Source organism: Enoplosus armatus, chromosome 15 (assembly GCF_043641665.1).
Source record: "Enoplosus armatus isolate fEnoArm2 chromosome 15, fEnoArm2.hap1, whole genome shotgun sequence".
NCBI classification, from domain to species: domain Eukaryota; kingdom Metazoa; phylum Chordata; class Actinopteri; order Centrarchiformes; family Enoplosidae; genus Enoplosus; species Enoplosus armatus.
The window spans coordinates 11,579,094-11,602,796 of record NC_092194.1 but is presented as its reverse complement, the minus strand read 5'-3'; the positions used below and the strand labels follow the sequence as shown (position 1 = coordinate 11,602,796).

Here is a 23,703-nt window from a genome sequence, read left to right as displayed (position 1 = left end):
TAACTACATGTTGTTCAGGAAGAATTTGTTTCCTGAAATTCCATCACACAGTAGTAATGAATAATAATAAACATATAAGATGTATGCAGCACTTTTCAAACAAAGTGCTTTACAAGGTTGAGGCAGGATTAAAACATTTCAGGTCTGCAATGAGGCAAAAAAAAAAATTGACAATTAAAATACAAAAATAAAATGGAATAAAATAACAATAATGTAATAGAAAGTAATATAGATAAAACAATAATAAAACAGATAAGACGTGTTGGACATAAAACAGTGGGCTAGCTTTAATAAATAGCTGTTTTAAAAAGATAAGTTTTGATTTCATCAGCACAGTAGAGCAGAAAGATGTGAGTTCCAGTAAAGGAAGTTGAACTGGATGAAAGATGACTTTGACAGCTGAAAGGAATTCTAACCATGTAATCCTCCAGTTGAGCAAGAACTAGTCCACCCACTATCATGAGTTCAGCGTCACCTCAACAGGAGCTGGACCAGGCCATCAAGTGGACATTTTAATCCTATCTAAACTGAGCACACTGGTCTGTCCTGTTATCTGTACTGTTGAGGAGAGATTGTTTTAGCAACCTGGTAGACAACATCTTTTCAAGTACATTCACATTGTTCTACTGTGCCTTTTGTGGTTAATTGACATTTTATGTGGAAGTTCACATCATGAGAGCTGTTGCAATATTTTGATGACTGTCTTGATGAAGGTAGGTGGACTGTGTAAACACCAAGGACAACAATGGAAGTAAGTCCAGGACTTTGATTGCTCTGTCCTTGAAAATGTCTGATATGTTGTTTTCTATGAGTATATTAGAACGTTGTCAGTAAACCAAAACCAAAAACTTCACATTTACATGTAACAAAGGTTTCACTTCAGAGTGCAACTGGGAGATTATTTGAGTGAAATGAAACTGAATCTCATTTTGCTGGGGACTCTGCAGGCTCGAGGGTCTGGAGCGTTCATGAAAATCAGCTGACTTTTTTTAAAGGGTGGACTCACTCACACAAATTCACTTCAGTTTTTATTTGTCTGTCACCCTGGCTCCACCCAATACAGTGGAGGCATATGAAATGTAGCTATTGGTACATAGAAATATCACACCAGAAACTAAATTCTGTTCACCTCCATTGTATTAGGGTTGTATTATTTGTCCAGCATCTCAAAACTAACTATCTGCAAACCACAGTATGTGCATGGCTAGATATCACTGCCCTAAATTATATAACGTAAACTATAAATGTATGAAAGGTCGCCTTCTTCCATTCTGACCAATTAAAGGGCAGCCTAAAGGTGCTGGAATAAGATAAACAAGATGTCTACACGACTACATGGCCTGCCACTAGAGGGAGGCGAGCAACTATGTTTGTCATTAGGACCCTTATAAAAGGCGATTGCAGCGTTTTGACAGCAGGGGGCGCTGCTGTTTGTGAAACGGTGGGTGGGTGCTGAGCCCTCCTTAAAGCGGCAGCGCAGGACGGCAGACTGGAAGCCTCTCACGCACAAATGGCGTCTCTCCAGTGCGAAGCAGCTGATTTCCCAACGAGCAATACAGCAGGAGCGGCGCAGAGGTAAACACACCGCCCCCGGAATCTTTGCAACAAGACTCTTGGTTACCGCAGGATTTTGTGTTGCGGGCGGACGGCTGGACGCTGCGCACTCTTCTGCAACCGAGAGAAGAGCGCTGTTCCGGTGTACAAACAGATCCCGCTGTCAAGCAAAACAGAGAGGAGAGTGTCAGTTGCAGCTTGTGTTTCCCTCTGGTTTGCTTATTTATCTACGCTGTTTTCTGTTTCGTTTTCTTCCCTCCCCCCCGGGGCCTGATCTCACGCGCTGTAGGCGACAGTAGCGGGTCAAATGTTTCCACCCCGACGTTGGAGGGACTCATTATGAACATGGGCATCACCCCTTCAGAGATAGCCTCCTCCTCCTCCTCCTCCTGCTCCTCTTCCTCCTCCACCGCCTGACTGGTTGGCCGCCACTTCGTTAATCCAATTCAGGAGATCATCTTCTCAACCTTTCCTGAGGTTACACCATCAAGACGGCGTTATCTCAGAAAGCCAGGTAAGGTTCTGTGCTTTTATTCAGCGGGACGCAGCAGCTGATCATCTCTCAGCCTAGAAACTAGAAACTGCTGTCGCATTTTATTTTCGCCATTTCCTCCTTTTTACAGCATGATGTGCTGTACTGTTCGAGATGTCTGTGGTGACTTGTTAGCTGTAAGTGTGAAGCTTTTTAACTCTTTGTTGGGCAAACAGCTGTGGTAAATAGATGACAACGCACTGGCTGCAGGGAGCTGCTTCAGAATGACATCAGTGAGGCTTTCGATGCGTGTGTGTCGTTACCGTCTGTGTGTGTGCGTTGCTGACACCTGATCAGAGTTGCTGCAATTGTTGTTCACCACAGCCTTTAAATCATATTCGCCTCCCATGCAGCAGCTGCAGAGTGTTGCATCTGAACTCCAAGCACAACACGCTCAGAGTGGATGGCTCCACTGAGCTCTGAAAGGTCACTCACTGCCCTGCTATTTCCATTTTAAGCAGCAGGTCCCCCCTCAGGGTACAGTCAGATTATAGGCATAGCTATGAAACCAGGCTACTAGACAAACACAGCGTCCCTGCTGCCAGCACAGGTCAAGGCTGTGAGGTGTGTGTGTGGCACATGAAATTAATTTCTAATGTCTGTCCTACCTGTACACAGTGTTCTCGTCTCTCACGCTGTCTTATCTCCTCTCAGGTAGGCTGACATGTTTGTATTGTACAGAGACTGACTATCCTTTTCAAAATACTGTCAGTATGCTGTAAAACTAATTTGTCCATTAAATGTCAGACGTCAGTATGTAGGGGGAAAAACTGGTTCACTTCCTCACGATGTGTTTAAGTGCCTGTTTTTGTCCAGCTTCATGAAATACATTCTACATATGGAGGTCCATCCTGTTGTAAACCTTGGCTTTTAAGATCCCTCTCATTGTGTGCTATTGATTATCTCTCCGATGTCATGCTTCCAGCCAGGAGCCACATAGTGTAACACACACTCTTTCTCTCACACACACATTGGACACATTAAGGGAATGTTGTTTATTCCACATGGAGTTTCGCAGGCGATGTTGTGATACACTTTTTTATCTCCCTCCCGTTCTCCTCAGAAAGAGCCCGTTCCCATCGGGGGAGGAAATGCGTCAAGCCACTATTCGCTGCCCACTGCAGATTTGTTCAAAAACAAGAGAAAGATGTTTCGTACAAAACAGTAACACATTCCTCAGAGTGACCGGCGGCAGTCAGACCGTTCCCAAAGGAGAGGGGAGATGAGTTTACTTAGGAGTGAGAAAGAATGAGGTTGTGATGCCCAGACCTCGGCGTGCGTTCTAGTCGAGGGGGAGTACAGCCATGGTCAAAAATACACGCACAGGAATGTACATGGAAAGGCATATGTACACATGCGTGCACATATGAAGGCCGTTATATATAAACAAGGAGGGGCTGTGATTGTCTTGGTGGGCCGTGTTAGCTTCACAGAGCAGCACAGGCCCTCTCTCAGTGAAGACTTAATGTTTATCGAAGCCTTCTGTGGGTCTGCCCGGCCTTGGCATTGCCATGTACTGAAAGATATTACTGCTACGATTTGAAAAAGATCCCTGCTGAACATGTTTTTGTGATGATAAGAGATATTCTCATTGCAGGGAAGTCTGTCACTAGATTTGTTTTACATTGACGCAAAGCAAAGCATGTGACACATTTGTAGTTGTATGCTGTGGTGATGATGGCACTACATGGATGAAAATAATACAGTAAGAGTTGAAACTGTCGCCTGCTGTACATACTTTGTGGCCCTTTTGATTTGTCGGATGTCATTTTACATTCTGTAGCAATCACACAAGTGTGTTTGGGGAATAAACAAGGAAGCGCTGTGGTTTTCCAGGCTTGAATCAGTCTGAGACACATTTCCAGGCTCTCTGCCTGCCTGTGTAAGAGTTATAACTCAGCTCTACTGTAGATCACCCAGCAGCACCTAATGTTAAGGAGATTAGTCGGCCTGAGACGGAGTTGATCTAGAAATGTGACACCCATTTTGTTTAAATACACTTAACCAGTAATTAAAACTCAATCCCTGTCAGTTCCTCATTGCCTTAGTCTTAAAACCTGGTTTCAGTGAATTAAGGCGGGTCTGTTAGGGCAGGACGACTCCAAATGTAAAACGTCCGTGGTTAGGTAACTGGCATTTCTAAAGCGACTTAGCTGTCTCACATATGCAGTACATTACTGCAGTGCACATTTGTTGAATCGCTCCTTTTATTCTAGTAACATTTACACATCTAGAGAAGTCATTTTGGTGTAATCTGACTCCAGGGGTTGTAGTCTGCCTTTGTGCAGTCAGGTCGCCAAGGATTATGCAACAGCTTAAATGCCATTTCAGAGTGCTCAGGGTGGTGCCGGTTTCCAGGTGTACTGTGTGTGTTTTGTGTGTGGGGCTGGGGGTTGAGGGGAGGGTGGTGTTCACACCGACAGCAATGTAACCACTTGAGTTCTAAATAGCTCCTGAAAAATGATGTTCATCGCTTTAGCCCTGTGTGTAATGGCTTGTGTTCAGCTAGTTAGGACTGCGTTGGGATGAGATGGGGATTGTTATGAGAGCATTATGTGATGCTCGCATGTGTGTGCTGTGCTTCTTCCAGGCGGCTGCTTTTGGCATTGACTGCATTTTGAACTGTTCTCGAGAGCTCCATTCTCTCAGACAGGTAGGGCACCTAAAGCGAGACACTGTTATGTAATGAATGCACCAGAGATTCTGCTGACCGTCTGACACTTTCCACGATTTAGCATTTCAGGAATGTGTAAATTGCAGCAAGCCCTTCGGGTTGAGTGAGTTCCACACAAACAAGCAGCGAGCACAGGCCATTTTAGACAAGGAAAAAAAAACGGAACTTCATCTGAACATCCAGGTTTTGCCTGTGAGCTCACAATTATGTGTTCATCTTCATCGGGCATTGAAACAAAAAGCCATTTGGCACTGTCCTTCCAACACTCTGTATGCGTCATACTGACTGTCGAGTCGCTTTCATGCTGTGATATTTTAGCTCCATCCATCTATACATATAAATACAGACGGCCTAATGAGGACCGCAGCCAAAATGTTTTTAGAAACAGATGTCACAGAAACTCTGGATACATTTTTATTTGGTGGTAGATTTTACTGACTCCTGCAGAAAATGCCCTGAATATAGATGATGTAACATCATTATGTCGAGATATTTCCAGTGCAGCTATAATGGAGTTTTACAGGAAGGAGAAAAAATTAGAAAAGCTTTCTAAAACATTTGCAGTTCTGAATTTGGTGTTCGTCCCACACATTCACTCTACATGAGTAACTAAAGTTACTAATTTTGAAAAAAAGTCAGGAAGAAATATTTAGTTGGAGGAGACAGTTATTCCTCCTACGGTAGCCTCAATAGACTATAGTCCAACAATCATGTTTCATGTTCATTAAAGGGGTACAACTCACACTTCAGCTCAACTGGGAATAAGCCAACCCTTTGCTCTTACTACGTCTGTCTCTACCACTGATGCTCTCCACCTACACATGAAAACAGCAGAATCGAACACGTTCAGGCTCGTACTCCGCTGAAAGTCATTCTCTGAAAGAAATGTTGGAAATCACCAGCTGAGGTAGAAGTGGATGAGTCAGGAGGTAGGCCGGGATCTGGGAGTGCCGGTGATGAGCCAAGAGCTGGTGCAACCTGGCGTGCCATAAAGCACGAGCCGATGCCACGGGGGAAGACAACAGATGAACAGCACAGTGACTAAAGCGTTCAGGAGAGATCTTATTACATTACGACTGAGCTTGCTGTTATTCCTTGGTCATATGCTCCTAAAATCTAACATTCTTGCTAGTACTTTGTCTGCCTTTGGAAGGGCCTGACTAATACTTGGAACACAGTAACTGTCTAAGCACAGACAATTTTTATGTGCCTTCGGCCTTATAGTTCTATCAAGACAAGTTTAATTCTTAAGATTTCAGTCCTGGTTGAGGACCAGTGGTTACCGTGGTAATGGCAAGTGCAGGTTAACACTACAGCAAACACAGCTACTTTGTCAGAAATACAGAAGAAGAGCAACTAGTGTTTCTGTTGACAGCGCACACAAAACAAAGTTTGGTGTCTTTAATAAAGAAGTTAGTCAAAAGTAATTGCAACTGCGATCTGATTCATGCTGCACTCTGCGCGAGTAGTTTTCCACCCAACAGCAGGGCACAATAAAGTTGGCTACCTTGCTGAGGAGGTGGAGGTGTGCAGCCTTTCGCCTGCAACTCTTTATCTAAGCTTAGCTCACTGAGGCTGCTCCTTCTTGGTCCATTACTCTCTCGGAAAAATAAAAAATGATCCGCTGTCCAAAACATGCTGAAAGCGACCGCCATCTTGTCTTCTACACAAACGCTCACACTTACACACACTAACCCTGGTGACAAACACATTGTGTTTCCTTTGGCTGCTCCACAATAAAAGCTGTCACATGTTTGGTCAGTTGATGGCTTTGAATGTGAAGCAGAAGAAGCTCTGGTACGGTGTAAAGAGAGTGAACAGTAAACAGTGAGGCTGTTATCAATGAGATAAAATTGTGCTGGATTACATGCATACATCATTTTCCTGTGAATCCGTCGTTCTTTGGTAGGACATCTAAATCCAGTGGGGGAATGGCGGACTCTGCCACTACCAATAAAAGCTACTATATAGAAGGGCAGGGTTTGATTTCATGATAATCTTAAAGATTATAACTTGGTGTGAAAATGTTTGGCTGGGCTTTGCTTGTCCTTCTGAGATGTTACATGTACATTTCTGAGCTGCTGTAGTAGCCGCAGGTTTTTTTCAAGTACAACTTTTAACAGAGGACATGAAGCAGTGCAAAGTATTTGATCAGTGTGCCTTTATGGCTGCTCGTTCTTTGAGTTTGACCTGCAGTGGCAGGTTATCTGAAAATAATAGTTTTATCAGATTCCTCCTATGCTTATACTATCTGATATCCCTGTAGTATAATCTGTTATGTCCCAACCCTGACAGCGAGTGCCTCCCTTGTGGCAGGCCTTTACTCTGGCTGACTAGAGAAACCTTAAAAAATCTGAATCCCCTGAAAAGTAATATAACATTTCTGAATATGGGCTATGAAGTCTTTAATAAGGCCAAGTAACCAGCAAAGCACATGCACTGTAATTTAATCAGTGAAAAAAGATGAATAGATGAATACAAGCAGAGCTCATAGCACTCCCTTTAAATGTGTCACCATGGTGTTGTAATTTCTCAGTTTCAGACTCTTTTGAAATGTAAAGTCAGTCAGAGATATCTGCCTTTTTGAGTGTTTCCTCTCCTCTCTTTTTGTGGGTTTACATCCTTTGTGTATCTGCAGCAGACCCAACAACAGGACGTCAGCGCATTTCCTAAGGTAGTTTTTGGCTTCCTCCCTCCCATTCTCCTGCAGTTGGACTCAGAGACTGGGTTTGCTTTACAAGGCAGCAGCTCACCAACAGCAAGGATGAGGGCTGCCGGGCAGAATGAGAGACAAACTGCTGTTGTGGCGAGGTGTGTAAGATGAGGCAAAAGTGGGTGCATGAGATCCTGGGATGAGACACAAAACTTGAAAATTCTTAAGTCTATACCCTTTTGTTTTGCCTGCATTGCCCTAACTCAGCGATTACTGAAATTGCGTGTGAATTGTTAAGCCCACTGCTGGTGAGAGTGTCACCCTACCCTGCAGATTAGGCTCTGAGTGCCTCTCTGTTGGAGTGGCTCTCTCCTCCCGTGCCTATGAAACCTCTATTGTCCAGTTGTGACAGCAGTCCTCAATGTGCAGCAGTTGCACTCGTTCTCATTAAAGTCATTTCAGTTAAAGGATGAAACTATTGATATGATAGAACTCGAATTAAGTGCCTCAGTCAGTACTATGCAATCACTTTCTAAGTGAGATAAAATGGCGCATACTGTTTTTTACTTCTTTTCTCATTACGTATAAGCTTATTGTAGATCTTGCTGCGACCTGCTCAGTTCCTTTAGCCTCCACATGTGTAATAACTGTTGGTATTGTGCAGTGGCATTGTGGATTTGTCCCCAGGGAGGTGTGTGTGTGTGTGTGTGTCTGATAAAGCTGATGTAGTCTCAAAGGATCCAACAGAGAGTCTGTGCATTAAAAGTGAAGATATGCCAGGCACACGCTGAATGTTCAACCTCCTCATTTGTTGTAAAAGAAAGCAATTGTATGGGCTCATTCCTAAGTGAGTGCTAACACAGTGTTCCAAGTGACCTCCACCAAAATGAATGTCTTTATGAGACTGTGTGTATGTGTATTTTTCACATCACGTCACAGTAGGACCCACTGTCTGATGATTAAAGAGTAATGCTGCCAGTTTTTATTATTATCAACAACTGATTTTATCAAGAACTAATTCTACGGACAACTATTGCCTGTGTAGCCAGACTCCATCGTCATTTTTCTTTTTTTATTAAGAACACATGAAAGAGTCATACTGTTGTAGTTAGAAACACATTCCTTTGTTGTCAAACACAGACCATGTTGTTAGTGTCCGTCTCAGCCCATCAAACTTACAAAACTGTGTAAACAGAAAATGGCGTCACCTGCAAAGGCAATATTCATGTCTTAAACATTTTAATCTGGTTATCTCAGTCAACTTTAAGGTAGGAATTTAGTAAACATGACTGGATTTTGACACATACATGAATGAAATTTCGGTGCATTTTCTGAATTGCATTGTTGCTATACGCAAGTAGCAGCATGGCTACAGGTGGTGGAAATACCAATTACATTAGGTCAAATTCACCAAATATCCTATTTAACCTCTTTTTGTGGCTCTGATAAGAGGTTTTCTATAGGCTGCCACACATTCTACTTAACTTTAATCAAATACTCCCACTTGCCAACAGTGTCTCTATATAATCACTTTTTGACATTAGGCATCTTTTTGTTTGTCTCAGAAATGCTGCCAGAAGTGTGTGTAAGTGTCCACCAGTTGCATCACTTTCAGACAGCCTGTGAATACAGCTCTTAATTGTTTTTCAGCCGCTGCCCTCGGTGGCTGTGTGACCTTGTGTTTGTTTGCTGGGTTGATGAAAATCTAGATTATTTTGTGAGAAAAGAACTGTCCATTTAGTAAATCTATTCATCCACCATTAACAAACAACCAACAGTTTTAGTTTTGGATGGAAATTCACAAGGAATTCTAATGAGGCTTACTTCAAAGATGAAACTGAAAGCAAAAAAAACCAAACCTGGCAGAAAAACCACTATGAAATAATCAAAATTAAGCCAACAACATAAACCAACAAAATCGAGTGAATCTCAAAAACAGCAAGTTTTGCCAGCTGATTTTTGTTGGATTCTGTTTTGGCTTGAAGTATAAAGGGAATTGGATGGATGGATATAACTGTCCTTAATGACAAACTGAAAATAACCTCCCATGATAACACAAATAAGAGAGCAGCTCAGTCCAAACATGTTTACAGTCAGGTGAGTGGTTTCCGGCCGCTAGAAGAAATGTTTGTACTCCGTCGGGACTGGGTGTTTGTAAGGTTTTGCTTATGTAAAAACAGTACAGGTAACATTCAAGATTGTCAGAACATCTACAACAATGACCTGAGAGCTTAATCAGATTATTCCCTGTAATCTGGTTATAGTGTACATGTAAACATAATGACTGAAGCTGTAGAGCAGCGAGTGACAACAGATTGCCAGCAAAGTCAACCCTTTGCTCGGGCTCTCTGCATCTGTCAATAGAAATAGGCTCAATGTGGCATGCCTGTCGTCTTCACTTAGCTTCTGAGACGCTAACGTGAGCCTAGATGGCTTTTTGGAGGGGAGAGCCAGCCTATTGTCACTGCTTAGAGCTTTGTTTTAGGCTCTTGTGGAGTTGGCAAGATATGATGTCATTTGCCGCCGTCTCAAATAAGGACGTTCTTCTTGTCGTCTTATCTTGTTTTTTTGTGTTCTTTATTATTCTTTGTATTGCAGAGAACTGTATCTCGTCACCCTTGTTCAGTACAGTCTATGGCTATGTCGCCCTGGACAATAAGACTTTGTGAGCTGCCTCTTGCTTCAGCCACTTGCCTGAATGTTTTGCTCTGTGCGTGTTGCTCACCAATACGTCAAAGTCTGAGGGTGTTTTTCTTTCTTCTGAAATCAGAACGGAAGGGTGTGTATTATTCGCTGTCCCTTCTCCACCAGGTACTGAGAAGTTATTTGGGGTGTGGAAATGAACATCAAGTGGGGGGAAAAAACATTCCAAATCTCACTACCAAGTGGAAGAAGAGCTTAAGGAACTTGAATGTCAATGAGTGTCGACCAACCTCCGGGTCCACGTAGGCAAGCAGCGACTTTTTCTTCAATGTAGACTCTTTAAAACTTCAAGGAACAAACACAGAACATTTAAAATGCTACTAAAGCTCATGAATATTTACAGTCAGTCATTAAGTACTGCCAAAGCCTCAGCTCATTTGCCTAACGGCCTACTTAAGAGGTTTACAGGGGTGTGGAAAAGAGTCCCTTTTTTTTATTACAATTTCACATGATGTCTTGCGTTTCCTCGCATCTTCTTACTGTCTGTCTTTGCTTTTTTACCCAATTTCACTCTTGTTTTTGCGTGATCACTGATGTTTCCTCCCCCATCTTCCGTCCTTCCTCTTTCTTTTTTTGTCCCAACTCGCTCCTCTGTTTTGTGTCTGTCTTTTGTCTCAGGGCAGCTTTTATGGTTTCTGCGACTGGGCGGCATTAACACAGCATTGTGAGATTGTTGTCTCTGCTGACTGACAGCGGTTTGTGGTAAATGTGGCATAGCTTTGCTGTGTTTGCAGAGCTCACAGTTTCCTCCACCTGTTGACAATGTTGCAAACATAATAAATGTTAAGCCGTTGTGACTTCTGAAGTGACTGCAGACTCATTTTCACCCCTCCATCAGTGAATGCTGATAAGAGTATGAACTGATCCTTGAGGCCACACTAGACTTCTCTGCCCTGGTGCTGGAGTGGTTATGATGTAGATTTCTGTTGTATATAGATTTATTTAATTTATTTAATATTGAATTTATTGATAGAGAGTGGTAGCAACACTTGTGAGGAGAAGGACTAGACACTGTTTGCCAGATCAGAAATAACAAATTTAGCATTACTGAGAAAAAAAAGAGATTACTTAGCTTTTCTTTAGCCTGTTCAGTGTTGTCATCACTATCAACAAACCCAACTGAACTGGCAAGTTAAGTAAACACAAACCATCTCAGGCAGACCACAGCAGTAACTGCATAGAGAGAGAGGATATTTAGCTTGCATTGCAGCAGAAAAATGGCAAGAAACCAAGTAGACATGAGACTACGTTTTTTTTGCCCTACATAACCAGCTATGACCACTGTCAGTGTCTGTCTGACCCAAACTGCAAAATGGACTTTGACTTGCTACGCACCACGACACACACACACACACACAGCTTTTCCACACCACTCACGATGCCAAAATACATCTGGGTGATTGTGTAACTCCTTAGGGCATGGAAAAACTAGGCCTATCACCACTCTCAGCTGCCCTCTTAGCGCTCCCCCTCCATGTCAAGGACAGACGGCGACTGTCCCCAACCGCCGTTCCTCCACGAAGGCATGTCACCTTTCACATTCAGCGATTGAGCCGCCCAAAAATAAAGTCTCTGCACTGGTACTTAAGGTTATAAATGTGGTTAGTCGATAGTTGATCAAGAGAATAACACACTGGGGCATCCTGAGTGCGTGGGTTATGGCCGGGCACAGTATGACCTTAGTTTTGTTTCAGTACTGTATGATTTACATCAATCTATGGCCTACATAAACTCATGACCTACATTCTGCTTATAATAAAAGTGCTCCAAATAGACACTGGCATTTATCAATGTTATGTGTTCATCAGGTGATGTTAGTAGTGACATGTCCCACGTTGATTTTGTTTTAAGACAGCACAGATGAGCACCAATATACTATGTAAATATAACAAGGGTTGTACATTTACTCACACGTATTTTGTTATTTATTGTGACTCAATTGTTTGCCTTAAGTGTACTTCTTGGTTTTGCTTCCGCACAACTGTTTGAGAGGAATCATTTACTCATATCAGTATATCAATACATCAGTTTCCACAGATATGTTTATGTCTCTAGTTAAGAGAAAGGTTGTAAACCTCATTCCCTGTGTTGGAACTCAAAGTTATTCTCCAGGTGGCCATCAACAGGTAGACCGTTGCATATTATTTATCTTCTTGCACGACTGAGCGTTAGGGTCTACTCTAGGTTCACTGTAGTGCTCGTGGGAGGATCTTATGTGCCCTACATTGGTCATATTGTGTATTTACAAACCATGCTTCCATGCTGTCACCAGGAAGTGAACGCAACACCATGTAGAGTATAATGCAACAGAAACACTTTGCTATAATACAAATGTCCTGGCAGAACACATTTTTAAATACAATGCAGTCCAGCACTTTAATGTATTGCTATACAATTTAACAACTCACAGACACTGTGACATCATTTCATTTACATGATTATAGAGGCAGCACATGATCTTTTTCTACTTTATACAGGCATTTCTTAGGCTACAGCAATGTGTGGACATAAGAATAGGTTAGACTTTGCTTCAGCCTACAGTGTGTTTCTGTTCATCTACAGTCTGATTTTAAGATCCATGTTTGTCTTCATGCGTGTGTGTGTGTGCGTGTGTGTGTGTGTGTGTGTGTGTGTGTGTGTTGTCACTGTGATCTGTTCTGCCTGTTTGTTCCGTTGCCCAGTGGGAGCTTTCACAACAAGGTGACAAGAAGTAATAGCAGGCAGTAAAGGTGAGCCAAGGGAGTCTGGAAAATGGACGAAATTGGCACGTTGCCACTGTCCTCTCTCTCTCTCTCTCTCTCTCTCTCTTTCTTTTTACTCGGTTTCTCTCATTTTCTCTGCAGCACTGGACACAGAGAGGATATGACAGAAACAAAACTTAAAGGCCCCACTAATTGGCCATGAAGAGCAGGGCTGGCCTTTTTTGAGGGAGGAAATGCAGGAAGGAACAGGGGAGGGAAGAGCAGCCGGGCAGGATCACTAAGTGCTTATTACAGACCATGAGCTCACTCAGATCCCCTGCACAGACTTTTCTTCTTTTTGTTACTGCTGCTGTTCATTGTGCCATGATTTCAGGCGATTCAACATATGATTTTGAGGTGAATGAAATCACGTGCTTTGTGAACATACATATTTGTGTGCGAAATGCAATTACAGCAACGACAAAATGTAGTTATCGCAGCAATATGCCAGACGGAAATGTTGACAAGAGTAAACTTGAGGTTATATTAGGTTTCGCTGATAAGGCCAGTCGGGACAAAGCTTGTTCGAGTCAGCTAGTATCATATCATGCTTCTCACTACATTAATTCTGCTGCAGCAAATAATGACACAGTTGAACATCTGGCTGTATTGGCGTGTCCCCAGACTTCAGGTAGAATATCTTCAGCATGGCCTCGGCCCTTATTCCAGCCCTGCCTTCGTCTCCAGCTGAACACAGTGTGGCCTTCAGTTCCTGCTCTTCATCACACTCACTCCGACTTGTGTAATTGCTTGATGGCACATTCTTGTATATCAGCTGATGGACAGCTTTGTGCATGTGGTGAAATAATGTTCATCTGTGTGTGTGTGTGTGTGTGTGTGTGAGTGAGAATGAGCATGAGCGAGGAAAAATGGTGTGGGCTGCTCTCACTCTCAGATCTGCTAACAGTTGTTAGCAGCTTTCTTTCACATCAGCCATAGGTGAGGCATATAAATAGAGTCTTATGCAATGCTTTGATGTGACATTATATAATTACACACAGTAAAAGCTGTCAACCCAGGTGAAAATGGAGAGCTGAAAGATTGTTTCCCCCTTGTTTTTTTTCTTTCTCACATTGTTCAGTGTTCAATGGCCACAGTGTTCTCTCTCTCTCCCCTCCTATAGGAGCAGATGACGAGGTAGATTGGACACACTGGTGCATTGAAAGCACGTAGTTGAGTCAAGTTCCTCATGAATGTAAAGCCTGCATCGCTATGCAGTGTGAGGCTTCATGTAGCATATGAAAAAGTGCTCTCACTTGCCATCTCTGTCTGCTTTTTACGCTCGGATGCAGCATTTATTTGAATGCAGAGCGGGGCCGGTCTCTTGTGTGGACACGGACAGAGTAACAGCAAAATCGCTAAGGGTGCTGTATTAAATATCAGTCTAGTGTCAGTCTCATTTTAATTTAAATATCATTTTAAAAATGATATAGCTGTGACTATTTTCATAATTGATGAATTATTTTTCAATTATTTTTTTGGTCTAAAAAATGTGGGAAATGCACATTACAGCTTCCCAAGGCCAGACCTCTTCAGATTGCTTGTTTTGAGCTCCACCAGTCCAAAACAAAAAAAACCCAAATAATTTACAATCATCTAAAAAGGCAAGTTTCTCAAAATCTCACCTCTAGTGAATTGAGACTGTAGCTGACTTGAATCCGACATGCTATGAAAATGAAGACAAATGGAAGCCACAATATACAGGCCAGTGTATATGTAAGTTTGCTTTTAAGATTTGACTGCTTTGATATAATATCTGTTTTGTGTACTGTAAGTGACCTTTATTTTTACACAACATGTGATGTAGATGCAGAAAAAGCTTTACTGGATGCTATCATGTATGCTGCAGCAAGAAATCCCTTTTACTTCGAGCTCCCCAGAGAAGCTCCCCTCAATTGCCCCTCCATGACCATTTCCACCCCTGTTACGCAATGGATTGTTAATGCATGTCTGTTGGTGTGTGCGTGTGTTTGTTTCGTGGATATGGAGTCATTATCGCATGAGTGCTGCTGTAGTCAGTTATGCTATGAGTGGAGCCCCCCCCCCAGACTGATGACTGACACACGGTGACCACTGTTCAGGATGGATGTTTGACTTCTGACTCACTTCTGACTCCCACTTTATTGATTTTTAGCCCTCTGACTTGACTTATACTTACTTATACATACTACTTGACATATAGTGGCACACATAGAGCATGAGAGGCCTGCATGCACCGTCCCATCGCTTGGAATATACTGTATATGTCTGCTTCTCAGTGATAATGGACCATCTAGTTAATAATGCAGCAGGGGGATAGCACTGCACCACCTTTTCTCATGAAAACTCATTTTCCCTTTGTTGCTCTTTCTCTCTCCCTCCCTCTCTTCTCCTCAGGCCATCCTTACCAAACAATTTCATTTGTCCCCATCGACCTGATCTGTCAGCATTTGCACAGCCAATATAAAGTCTGGGAGGAGAGAAAGAGAAACAGAGTCAAATGTATTAGAAACTGCTTTTTACTTTGCTTTTTTTTTTGGCCACAGGGCTAATGGAGTTCAGCAGCTCAGACAAGAAGACAGATAAAGAAACAGACTAATTTCAGTCATTCAAGTCATCACCTGTACAGCTTTTAGACTCTACCACAGAGGTGTGGTATAGTTATTAGTGTTTAGCACCTGTCCTGCGAAGTGTCTGTCACAGTCCTATAATTCTTCCTCTTCTTACGTCTTCCTCTTCGCCTGTGAAGTTTGTCCATGTTGGCAGAATAATATTGTTCAAATTTGAAAAAGACCGTTTTTTTTATGACTGATGCTGCTATAATTTTTGCCTCTTTTGAACTCGTGCTTCCTGTTGCTTTGACTGTCAGACCTGCTTTAAATCTGACTCATTTGCACTCAGCTACGTAAATGTAGCTCTCCTGTGCAGCTGCATTTCCAACGGTGATTTAATTACTTCAGTGGTGATGTCCTCTTTCGTGTATTATTTTGGACCACCAAAGCACACTGCTTCCCACATGCTCCCCTGGGGGTCATGTTTGCAAGTCCTTGGCTCCATCCTGATAACAAATTGCCATTTAAGCTTTTGTATACGAGTTCAGCACCTACATAATAAGAGATTCCGCACCGCTCAGTGCTTTCTGGTCAGTGTGATGGATGGTGGATGGATGGAGGAATGCCAGGTGATCTGAGTGAGTCAGACATGAGGTGCATCACATTTTTCCATTTTGTCCTCTTCGGTTTTTCTCACTTGCAATTTCGTCCTCTGTCCTCCTACTTAAGACATGATGAAGAGATGCGAGGGAGGAAGAATTGAGGCAATCTGATTTTATCAAATGAGAAATGTTTCCTTGTCACTTATCACTTACTGAAGTGTGTTTCTGCCCAATATGATTGATTACTCTACATATGTTTATTGTATAAAGAACACACCAGAGACAAATCAGCAATGAGACCAGATGAAGATGTTCAAAATATAATAATGTGCCTATTCAGGGAAAAAATAAATCAATGGACTTTTAAATTCCTCGACTGTGCTAACATTCATGTTAAAGTTGTGAAAAGAAGATGCCATCTGGCTTATGAAACCCTCACTTAACACACATCCAATACATTTGTCGAAATGATGATGTAAGAAATGACACCTACATTTCTGCATTTCTGTCGTTTGACAAAACTGCAGTGAAGTGTAGTGATGCACTTGGTATCTGCAGCTGCAGTATCCAATCACTTACCGATTTCCAATAAAGTGTCTTTCTAATAATAGACTTCCACAAAGGATGCTCTCTGGTATCCTCACTAGAGTCTCCTTTGGGAACCTTCCTATTTCCTCTCTCCTTGCGCCACTGAGCAGCATTGAGAGAACTGAGACGTCCTTACTGATGGCAGACCCAATAGTTGTCCGTGTTACTTGGGTACAAAGGAATAATGAGGTATGAAATAAAATAAATTAGATTGACACATCACCTTGCACCAGGTTACAGCCCATCACATGACTCCCTGGTTTTGCCTCATTACAACAACACATCAGTCTCCATCACATTTTTATTTTATTTCTCTAGCATGTATCATCTGTGGATGGCCTTCCTCTAGCACCCGAATGAAGTTGAGCCATGGTGGATTCAACAGCCTGCATATTTCCTCCTCCTTTTAAAAGCGTAAATGTGTTTTTAAGAGAGGTGATGTGAAGTGATATCATATCTCTACTAAACCAGAACACACTGACTGTCTCTTTTTCTCTCCACTCCCCTCTCTGGGTTGCACATGTAGACGGCACAAGAGTCCATGCAGCGACCATGTGAGCTCTTCAGCACCTCTCCTCCCACTCGCTGTCTTTTTCTTGTGTGTCTGTGAACGGGCAGCTGCACATTGAGGCAGACTGTACCAGGACCAGTGAAAGCAAACCTCCCTGTCTCTTCTCCTCTGCCATGCTTCTCTCTCCCTCCCATCCACTGGCCCCTCCACCTCCAAAATCCTCCTTCAAGCCGGTTGCTAAGCAGCACGGGGAGAGCTTGACTGTGTGTGTGTGTGTGTGTGTGTGTGTGTGTGTGTGTGTGTGTGTGTGTGTGTGTGTGTGTGTGTGTGTGTGTGTGTCCACTTCCTGTAAACAGCCGAGTGGGTGCTCTTTGCTCTCAGCTACAGAAGGAAGGAGAGAGTGAGACGAGACGGCCTAAAATAACCTTCTCTGACTCTCACAAAAGAGACGCGATGACGTGCAGTGAAGGGGGAAAAAAGTGTTATTTCATCCCAAGTGAAAATTTCACAAGGAGCTGAGATAGCTGATAGCTACAGGAGTTTCAGGAGCTTTTGAACTGTAGTTTCTCTTTTGCTTTTTTTCTGCCAGAAAGCATGAGGCTTAGAATAAAAATGAACGCAGCTGACGAGGGCCATCTATACAGAAAGCTGGTGCCATTCTGCACACAGCTGGCCTGTTTGTGTGTGTGTGCACCCTGGTATTGAGGCATTTTGTATTTTTCTGATCTTTTTAATGCTAATCGTTTTCAAGTTGCACCTTTCTCCAACGTCACACATTCAGGTGGGCAAAGATTTTGTTTTTTTAAATATGTGTGCACCCCTCACCCTGACAATGCATTTTCATTCTGTGCTCATATAATCTCTGTCTGCAACTGTCTGCATATGAATGCAGAATCTGCTGGCAAGGGACAAGATTTTGGAGTCTTAAGCGTTCTAGTTTCCATTTGTAGTCCGAGTAGTATTGACCAATCATGTTTGAGCAGGCTTTGGTTGCATGCAGCTAAACAGTACATGTGGAGAGCAAAAGAGGCGGAACGATTTAGCTTTTTATCAACCTCGGAACCCCAGAGATTAGCTTTTTATTCGCTTTTTTAGCCGAAAAAAGACGATGGCCGATGGGTTCCAAGATTAGTGCTTCTGTCATGCTGATTGTGCCGCAACAAATAAAATACTTCTCGGAGCCACGTATATATTCTCACTGTCCCTTGCATGCATTTGGCTTCATTAACCATAGCTCTCTGTCCTTTTCCCCCTCTCTTCTTCTTTTCTTCTTCTTCTTTCGTTTTTCAGCTCGGTGGCGGTGAAGATGACCACGGCACGGTACCGTCCCACCTGGGAGCTCGCCGTGGACCCCCTGGTCTCATGTAAGCTGTGCCTTGGAGAGTTCCCTCTGGAGCAGATGACCACCATCACACAGTGCCAATGTGTCTTTTGTACACTGGTGAGCAGGACACTCTACGGACAGCAAGATGTTTCCTGAGGCTGCTGACAGAATGATGACTTAAATGAAAATAAATCCACAAATCAAGTTTATTCTATATATAAAAACTTCCTGGATCACAGTCTGGGTGGCGGCAGAAATGACCAAAGTTCAGTTAGTGCAGTTTATTCCACAAAGGTCAACCACAATGTAAACACAAAGATTTGATTTCTTACTTAACCTACTTTTTTTTTATCAACCATTTGACACTGATATTTCTTTTTTTAAATGTTGCTATAAAAAAAGAAAACAAAATACAGAGTGTAGCAAAATAAGTGAACATAGAATAGAGGCTTATTAAATGTTTGTCTTTTAAAATCTCTCACAATTAGGATCAGTCATTGGTTGTTTCATAAATGTAAATTTGCAAACAAAGACATCTCACACACGCTTCCCTAAAAGAGCTTCTAGTAGAAGTTATATGCTTCAAATGTGACTTTTAAGTTTGATGTAAAGCAGTATTAATTGATTTTTTTTTTTTTGTTGTTGAGCAGAACAACCTGAAAACACAACATAGACATATTTCCAAATTATAGACATGAACATGTTAACAAACAATTGCAACATTCATTTGGAGTCGTGATAAGTCTAATATTCACTCTTCTTTTAGCTCTGTTTTCAGTTCCTGGGGGAAGTATCTGGCTCTTTAACTGTTAAACGCTCCATTTTCTTCACCAGCTAGTCACAAATTTTGTCTCTCTGCCATTTGGTGGTGGGCAGTTAGCATACAGTTATTTTAGGTTTGGCTGAAAACGGCTTCCTCTGCGGCTGGTGAGACTGAACCAAAAGAGTAAACTTGTGGGCCGTAAAAACCAAAATGATGAGCTTAAAGAAGCTAAAACGCTTCGTAGAACTAGAATCAGGTGATATTTTAATGGATCCGTCACTGCCAGCGTCATTTGATCCATTATTTGTGTAAAAATATGAATTGGTGCCGCTTTTATTTTTAAGCTTTTCAACAAATACTGTCACATATTCATCACATACTCATGCCTTTTTTTCCTGAGGCAACAGACAGAGATAGAGATCAAGGGAGACTCATAGGCCAGTGTTTGTTTACCAACTTTTCTGATGCGTGGTCTGTTAGTTTTGTTTTTCATCTAACTGACTGACTGGATATTGAACTAGGTCAATACTGTATTTGTCTGTCTGTCTGTCTGTTTTCCCCTCAGTGCCTGAAGCAGTATGTGGAACTCCTGATTAAAGAAGGCCTTGAAACTGCAATTAGCTGTCCAGACTCTGCCTGTCCCAAAAGAGGACACTTGCAGGAAAATGAGGTACTGATTAAAAAGGAAAGATTTTTACTTTGATCGTCATTAGATGAATTTGTCCTTTAGGTGGTGACTGGTTGTCAATATCAGAATATCCCCTGCTGCTCCTCAGGCTCACGAACATGTCTAATAAAGTCCAATATGTCTTTGTCACAGTCACTTTATATTTTCACGCAATGGTGTACAGAATTTTGCATGGAACTTACACAACAAGCTGCTGTATCCACATGCAAATGTAGCACATGTAGAACTGGTAATGCATGTGTTTTGAAATGAGCAAAAAAAACAGTGGCGTGTTATCTCTACAGATCAATGTTTTCCATGTCATGAACCATGACAGGCTGGTCCATCATGCTGCTCTCACTAAAACCAACATGTTAGTTAGTTAGTTAGTTGCAGTTAATTTAACACCTCTACGCCGACTCAAAGCACTAGCTTTACCTAAGATGACCACTGCGCTCCACCTGTCAGTGTGTTTATTCCATTATAATGGCCGTGACTGCCTTCCTAGCGCAGGTCAATCTGAGGGCAAAGCGCTCCTCATCCTCTGGGCAGTTTGGTTGATGGACTCTCTCACTCTCTCACTTGGTCTCGGAGGCCCGTGGGCACAGCACGGTTCAGCACACCACGGCCTTATGTTTCTAATCAATCAGTGTCACTGGCCCTTAATGGAACCCCAGCTACTCCTGCCAGTCAGGCAGAGCATGCCTCATCCCCGTCTGCTCTGACAGCAATGTCTTCACCTTGTAATTGACTGCTCTTTTACAAAGCCTGAATGCTCATTTCATTGCCCAATAAATGAGAACATTTAACCTTGAGCTGGCCTATGTATGCACCTTGAATACATCCTGGCAATTGGATTCTCTTTCTCTATGTGAGAATGGCACAACGGCCTTATTGGTAAGCCAGTGGCAAGTTCTGATTTTGTAGAAATTAGAATTTGACATTGTTCTGGAAATGATATCCACATACTGAATGTGTAATTGCTCCGTGCAGCTTCTGTCTATAAATATGCACAATGACCTGCTTATTTCCCTCCCACTTCTCTTCTCCTCTCTCCCTGCAGATCGAGTGCATGGTGGCCACGGAGATGATGCAGAGATACAAGAAGCTTCAGTTTGAAAGGGGTGAGTCAATGCAAAAGCAGCTGCAGTACGTCAGTGTTGTCTCCAGAGCTTCTCAGTGGGTGATGTGTGGGCAATGACTGTGTGGCGCAGAGACACGTGGACCCTCCTGTCGTCCAGGGATACAGTATTTTACTGTGACACACAAAAGGATGACGACAGTCCTGTCTTGCAAGTGTAGCCAGACTGCTGCTCACTCTGTCTGGAATCAATCATTCACCCCCTGTGGACATTTTTGCTATTGAATTATGCCATGGGGTATCTGCTAATAGAAAATATTTGAGCAATACTTGTTTGCCCAGTAAATCTTCACTGACAGGTGTAGTCAAGTTGTGTTTTCTCTCCATGCAGTTCACCATGTCGGCACTAAACAGCAGTCAACCGATTCAGAATTGAGTGTTTTCAGTTTTGACTTCTGACACCAAATGTTATGGATTCAATACCATTCATGAACTGCAAATAGTCATGCAGGCCGGAAATAATCTTGTGGCAGGTGCTCAGGCCTAACATTTGTCTGATTTGTACTGTAGTATTCTGACTCAACCCTGTCATCCTCATCAAAGTGTAACACCAGCTCCCATCAAATATGCATGAAAGGGAAAGCCTCCCAGACTTTGTTTAAAGAGATTCTAATTGGATTGGTTCGGCTCTAGACTCGTACACTGTCTGACTGACTGGTGGAAGCAGGTCTCTTAGCATAGCAAGATATTATAGTTAAATCCTTTTTATCTCTGTTTCAGTGTGCAGCTATGTATTCGATGTCTGCGGTTTACACTGTTTGTAGAATAAATGTTAACCTACTGCTAAAAGGCTTGGATATCAGTGGTGGAAAGATAATGGCAGGTCTGTGTTGCTTCGCTCCATGCGGTCAACGTAGACATGCTAATCAGTAATATTAGAGTTCCCTTGCTACCAGAGAAAGCAGTAACCAAGCCGTGCTATCACTCTTTGATGGTACTCGCCCTGCAGGTTCTCCACCTACACAGACGCTTGAGCTGTACACAGAACATGCGGATCTCACTAGCGCAAATAAATGCATGAACACAAAGACAAACACATGTATGGGAACACAGAGGGGGGTCCTGTGAATGAATAAAACTCAGAAAGAGTTGTTGATGCTGCCTGGATAAGGGCAGTCAGCCGTCTCATCAATGTCCCTGTCCAGTGAGGCAGAACAGTTGCTGTAACCGTTCCATATTTCTTCGGCTGAGCCAAGAGTGCATGTGGAATGTGTGCTCCGAGTTCTTGGCAGAGAGGCGAGGGGAAGGAAGGAGATGATACAAGGGCAAGTGCATCACGCTATGAACAGAACTGGTACAACGCACAAAACCTGGTTTCTTTACCACCTTTTTAAAAAGTCGAAAATAGACAATCACACATCATTCAGACAGAGTTTGGAGAAATGAGTCACAGCAAGACAGAAATTAACTATTGTATAAAATCAATTTTCCAATATAAGCAGGAACTAAAACGAACCTTGTAAATTGAACATTATATAAAATATCTGTGTAGGAAGCCTTTTACTTAAAGCCGTAAGTCGATTATCCCTTCCTTAAAATGTCTGTTCACCCAAATCACAAAAAGATAGATTTTCTCACTTTTCATCCCTCGTGGTATCTAACCATGCACATTGTTCTGGTTTTAAGATACCTCTCAAACAACAGCTGCCACCGCAACAATGGAGCTGACTGTCATTTTACAACTAACCTTCTACCAAAAAAAAAAAAAAACATCCCGATATCTTTGTGATTTAGGTTAACTCACCCTTTTAAAAGAGCTACTGTCCGTGACGCTGGTTCTTACTTTGTGCCATTAGAGGTGCTGCTGGACCCATGCCGGACGTGGTGCCCTTCCTCGACCTGCCAGGCCGTGTGCCAGCTAAAGGAGGCAGATTCTCCAGGGCTGCCCCAGCTGGTCCAGTGCGCCGTCTGTGCCCTCGAGTTCTGCTCAGCCTGCAAGGCCAACTGGCACCCCGGACAGGCCTGCCAGGAGAACAACCTGCCCATCACCTCCTTCCTACCAGGAGAAAACAGGTACTGCCGTTCATGTGTATTTCTGGTGACACAGCTCTAGCTAACACTTTACAGTTGCTTTCAGCAATTTGTATTTTTATTAGTATTTTTATTTTATAATTGACTTGTTTAAGATATTTCTAAACACAAATGCCAAATTCCCTGGTTTTCAGCTTCTCAAATGTGAATATTTGCTGGTTTTCTTAGTCTTTTATGATATTTAACTAAATATCTTTTGGACTCTTTGCTGATATTTAATAGACCATAATGGAGAAAGTAATTGACAGATTAATCAGTAAAGAAAATAATAGTTAGTTGCAGCCCTAGTATCAGCTACTGGATACAGAATGTAATAAAAATAACCTTGAAATTGGTCAGGAGTATAATTATAGATATAAATTAATTTAAGTGATTATTAGCCTACTATATTTAACTGTTAATGAATGACATTTTACATTGACAAGTAAATGACAAGTGATGGTTTAAGTATACATTTTGGCAAAGTTTTATTAGATCAGTTAAAGGTTTTATATATCAGCAATATCCAGTCCAGTAATAATAAGTGTTTTTACTACCTCTTTAAACATTAAAAAGATATTTTATTTCGTTTTGACATGTTCTGACAGCATCAGCTGCTGTAAAGCCTCTGCAGATGCAATACCTGGAAATGATATTCATTTTCTCAGAACTGGAGTAGCAATCCACACATCATGTTCAGCTCCCCTGA

The 23,703-nt window shown here is 42.3% G+C and overlaps 1 protein-coding gene across 1 annotated transcript in view; it reads left to right on the top strand.

Annotated features, from left to right (window-relative positions):
* The first annotated feature begins 1,600 nt into the window (after positions 1-1,600).
* The window catches only part of rnf144aa (ring finger protein 144aa), a 28,097-nt gene continuing 5,994 nt past the window's right edge, over positions 1,601-23,703 (top strand). The window contains exons 1-5 of the mRNA XM_070920622.1: positions 1,601-2,068; positions 18,380-18,530; positions 19,742-19,846; positions 20,907-20,967; positions 22,781-22,997. Coding sequence (XP_070776723.1) covers positions 18,396-18,530; positions 19,742-19,846; positions 20,907-20,967; positions 22,781-22,997 — 518 coding nt within the window. The 5' untranslated portion in view covers positions 1,601-2,068; positions 18,380-18,395. The remainder of the gene's footprint in view (positions 2,069-18,379; positions 18,531-19,741; positions 19,847-20,906; positions 20,968-22,780; positions 22,998-23,703) is intronic.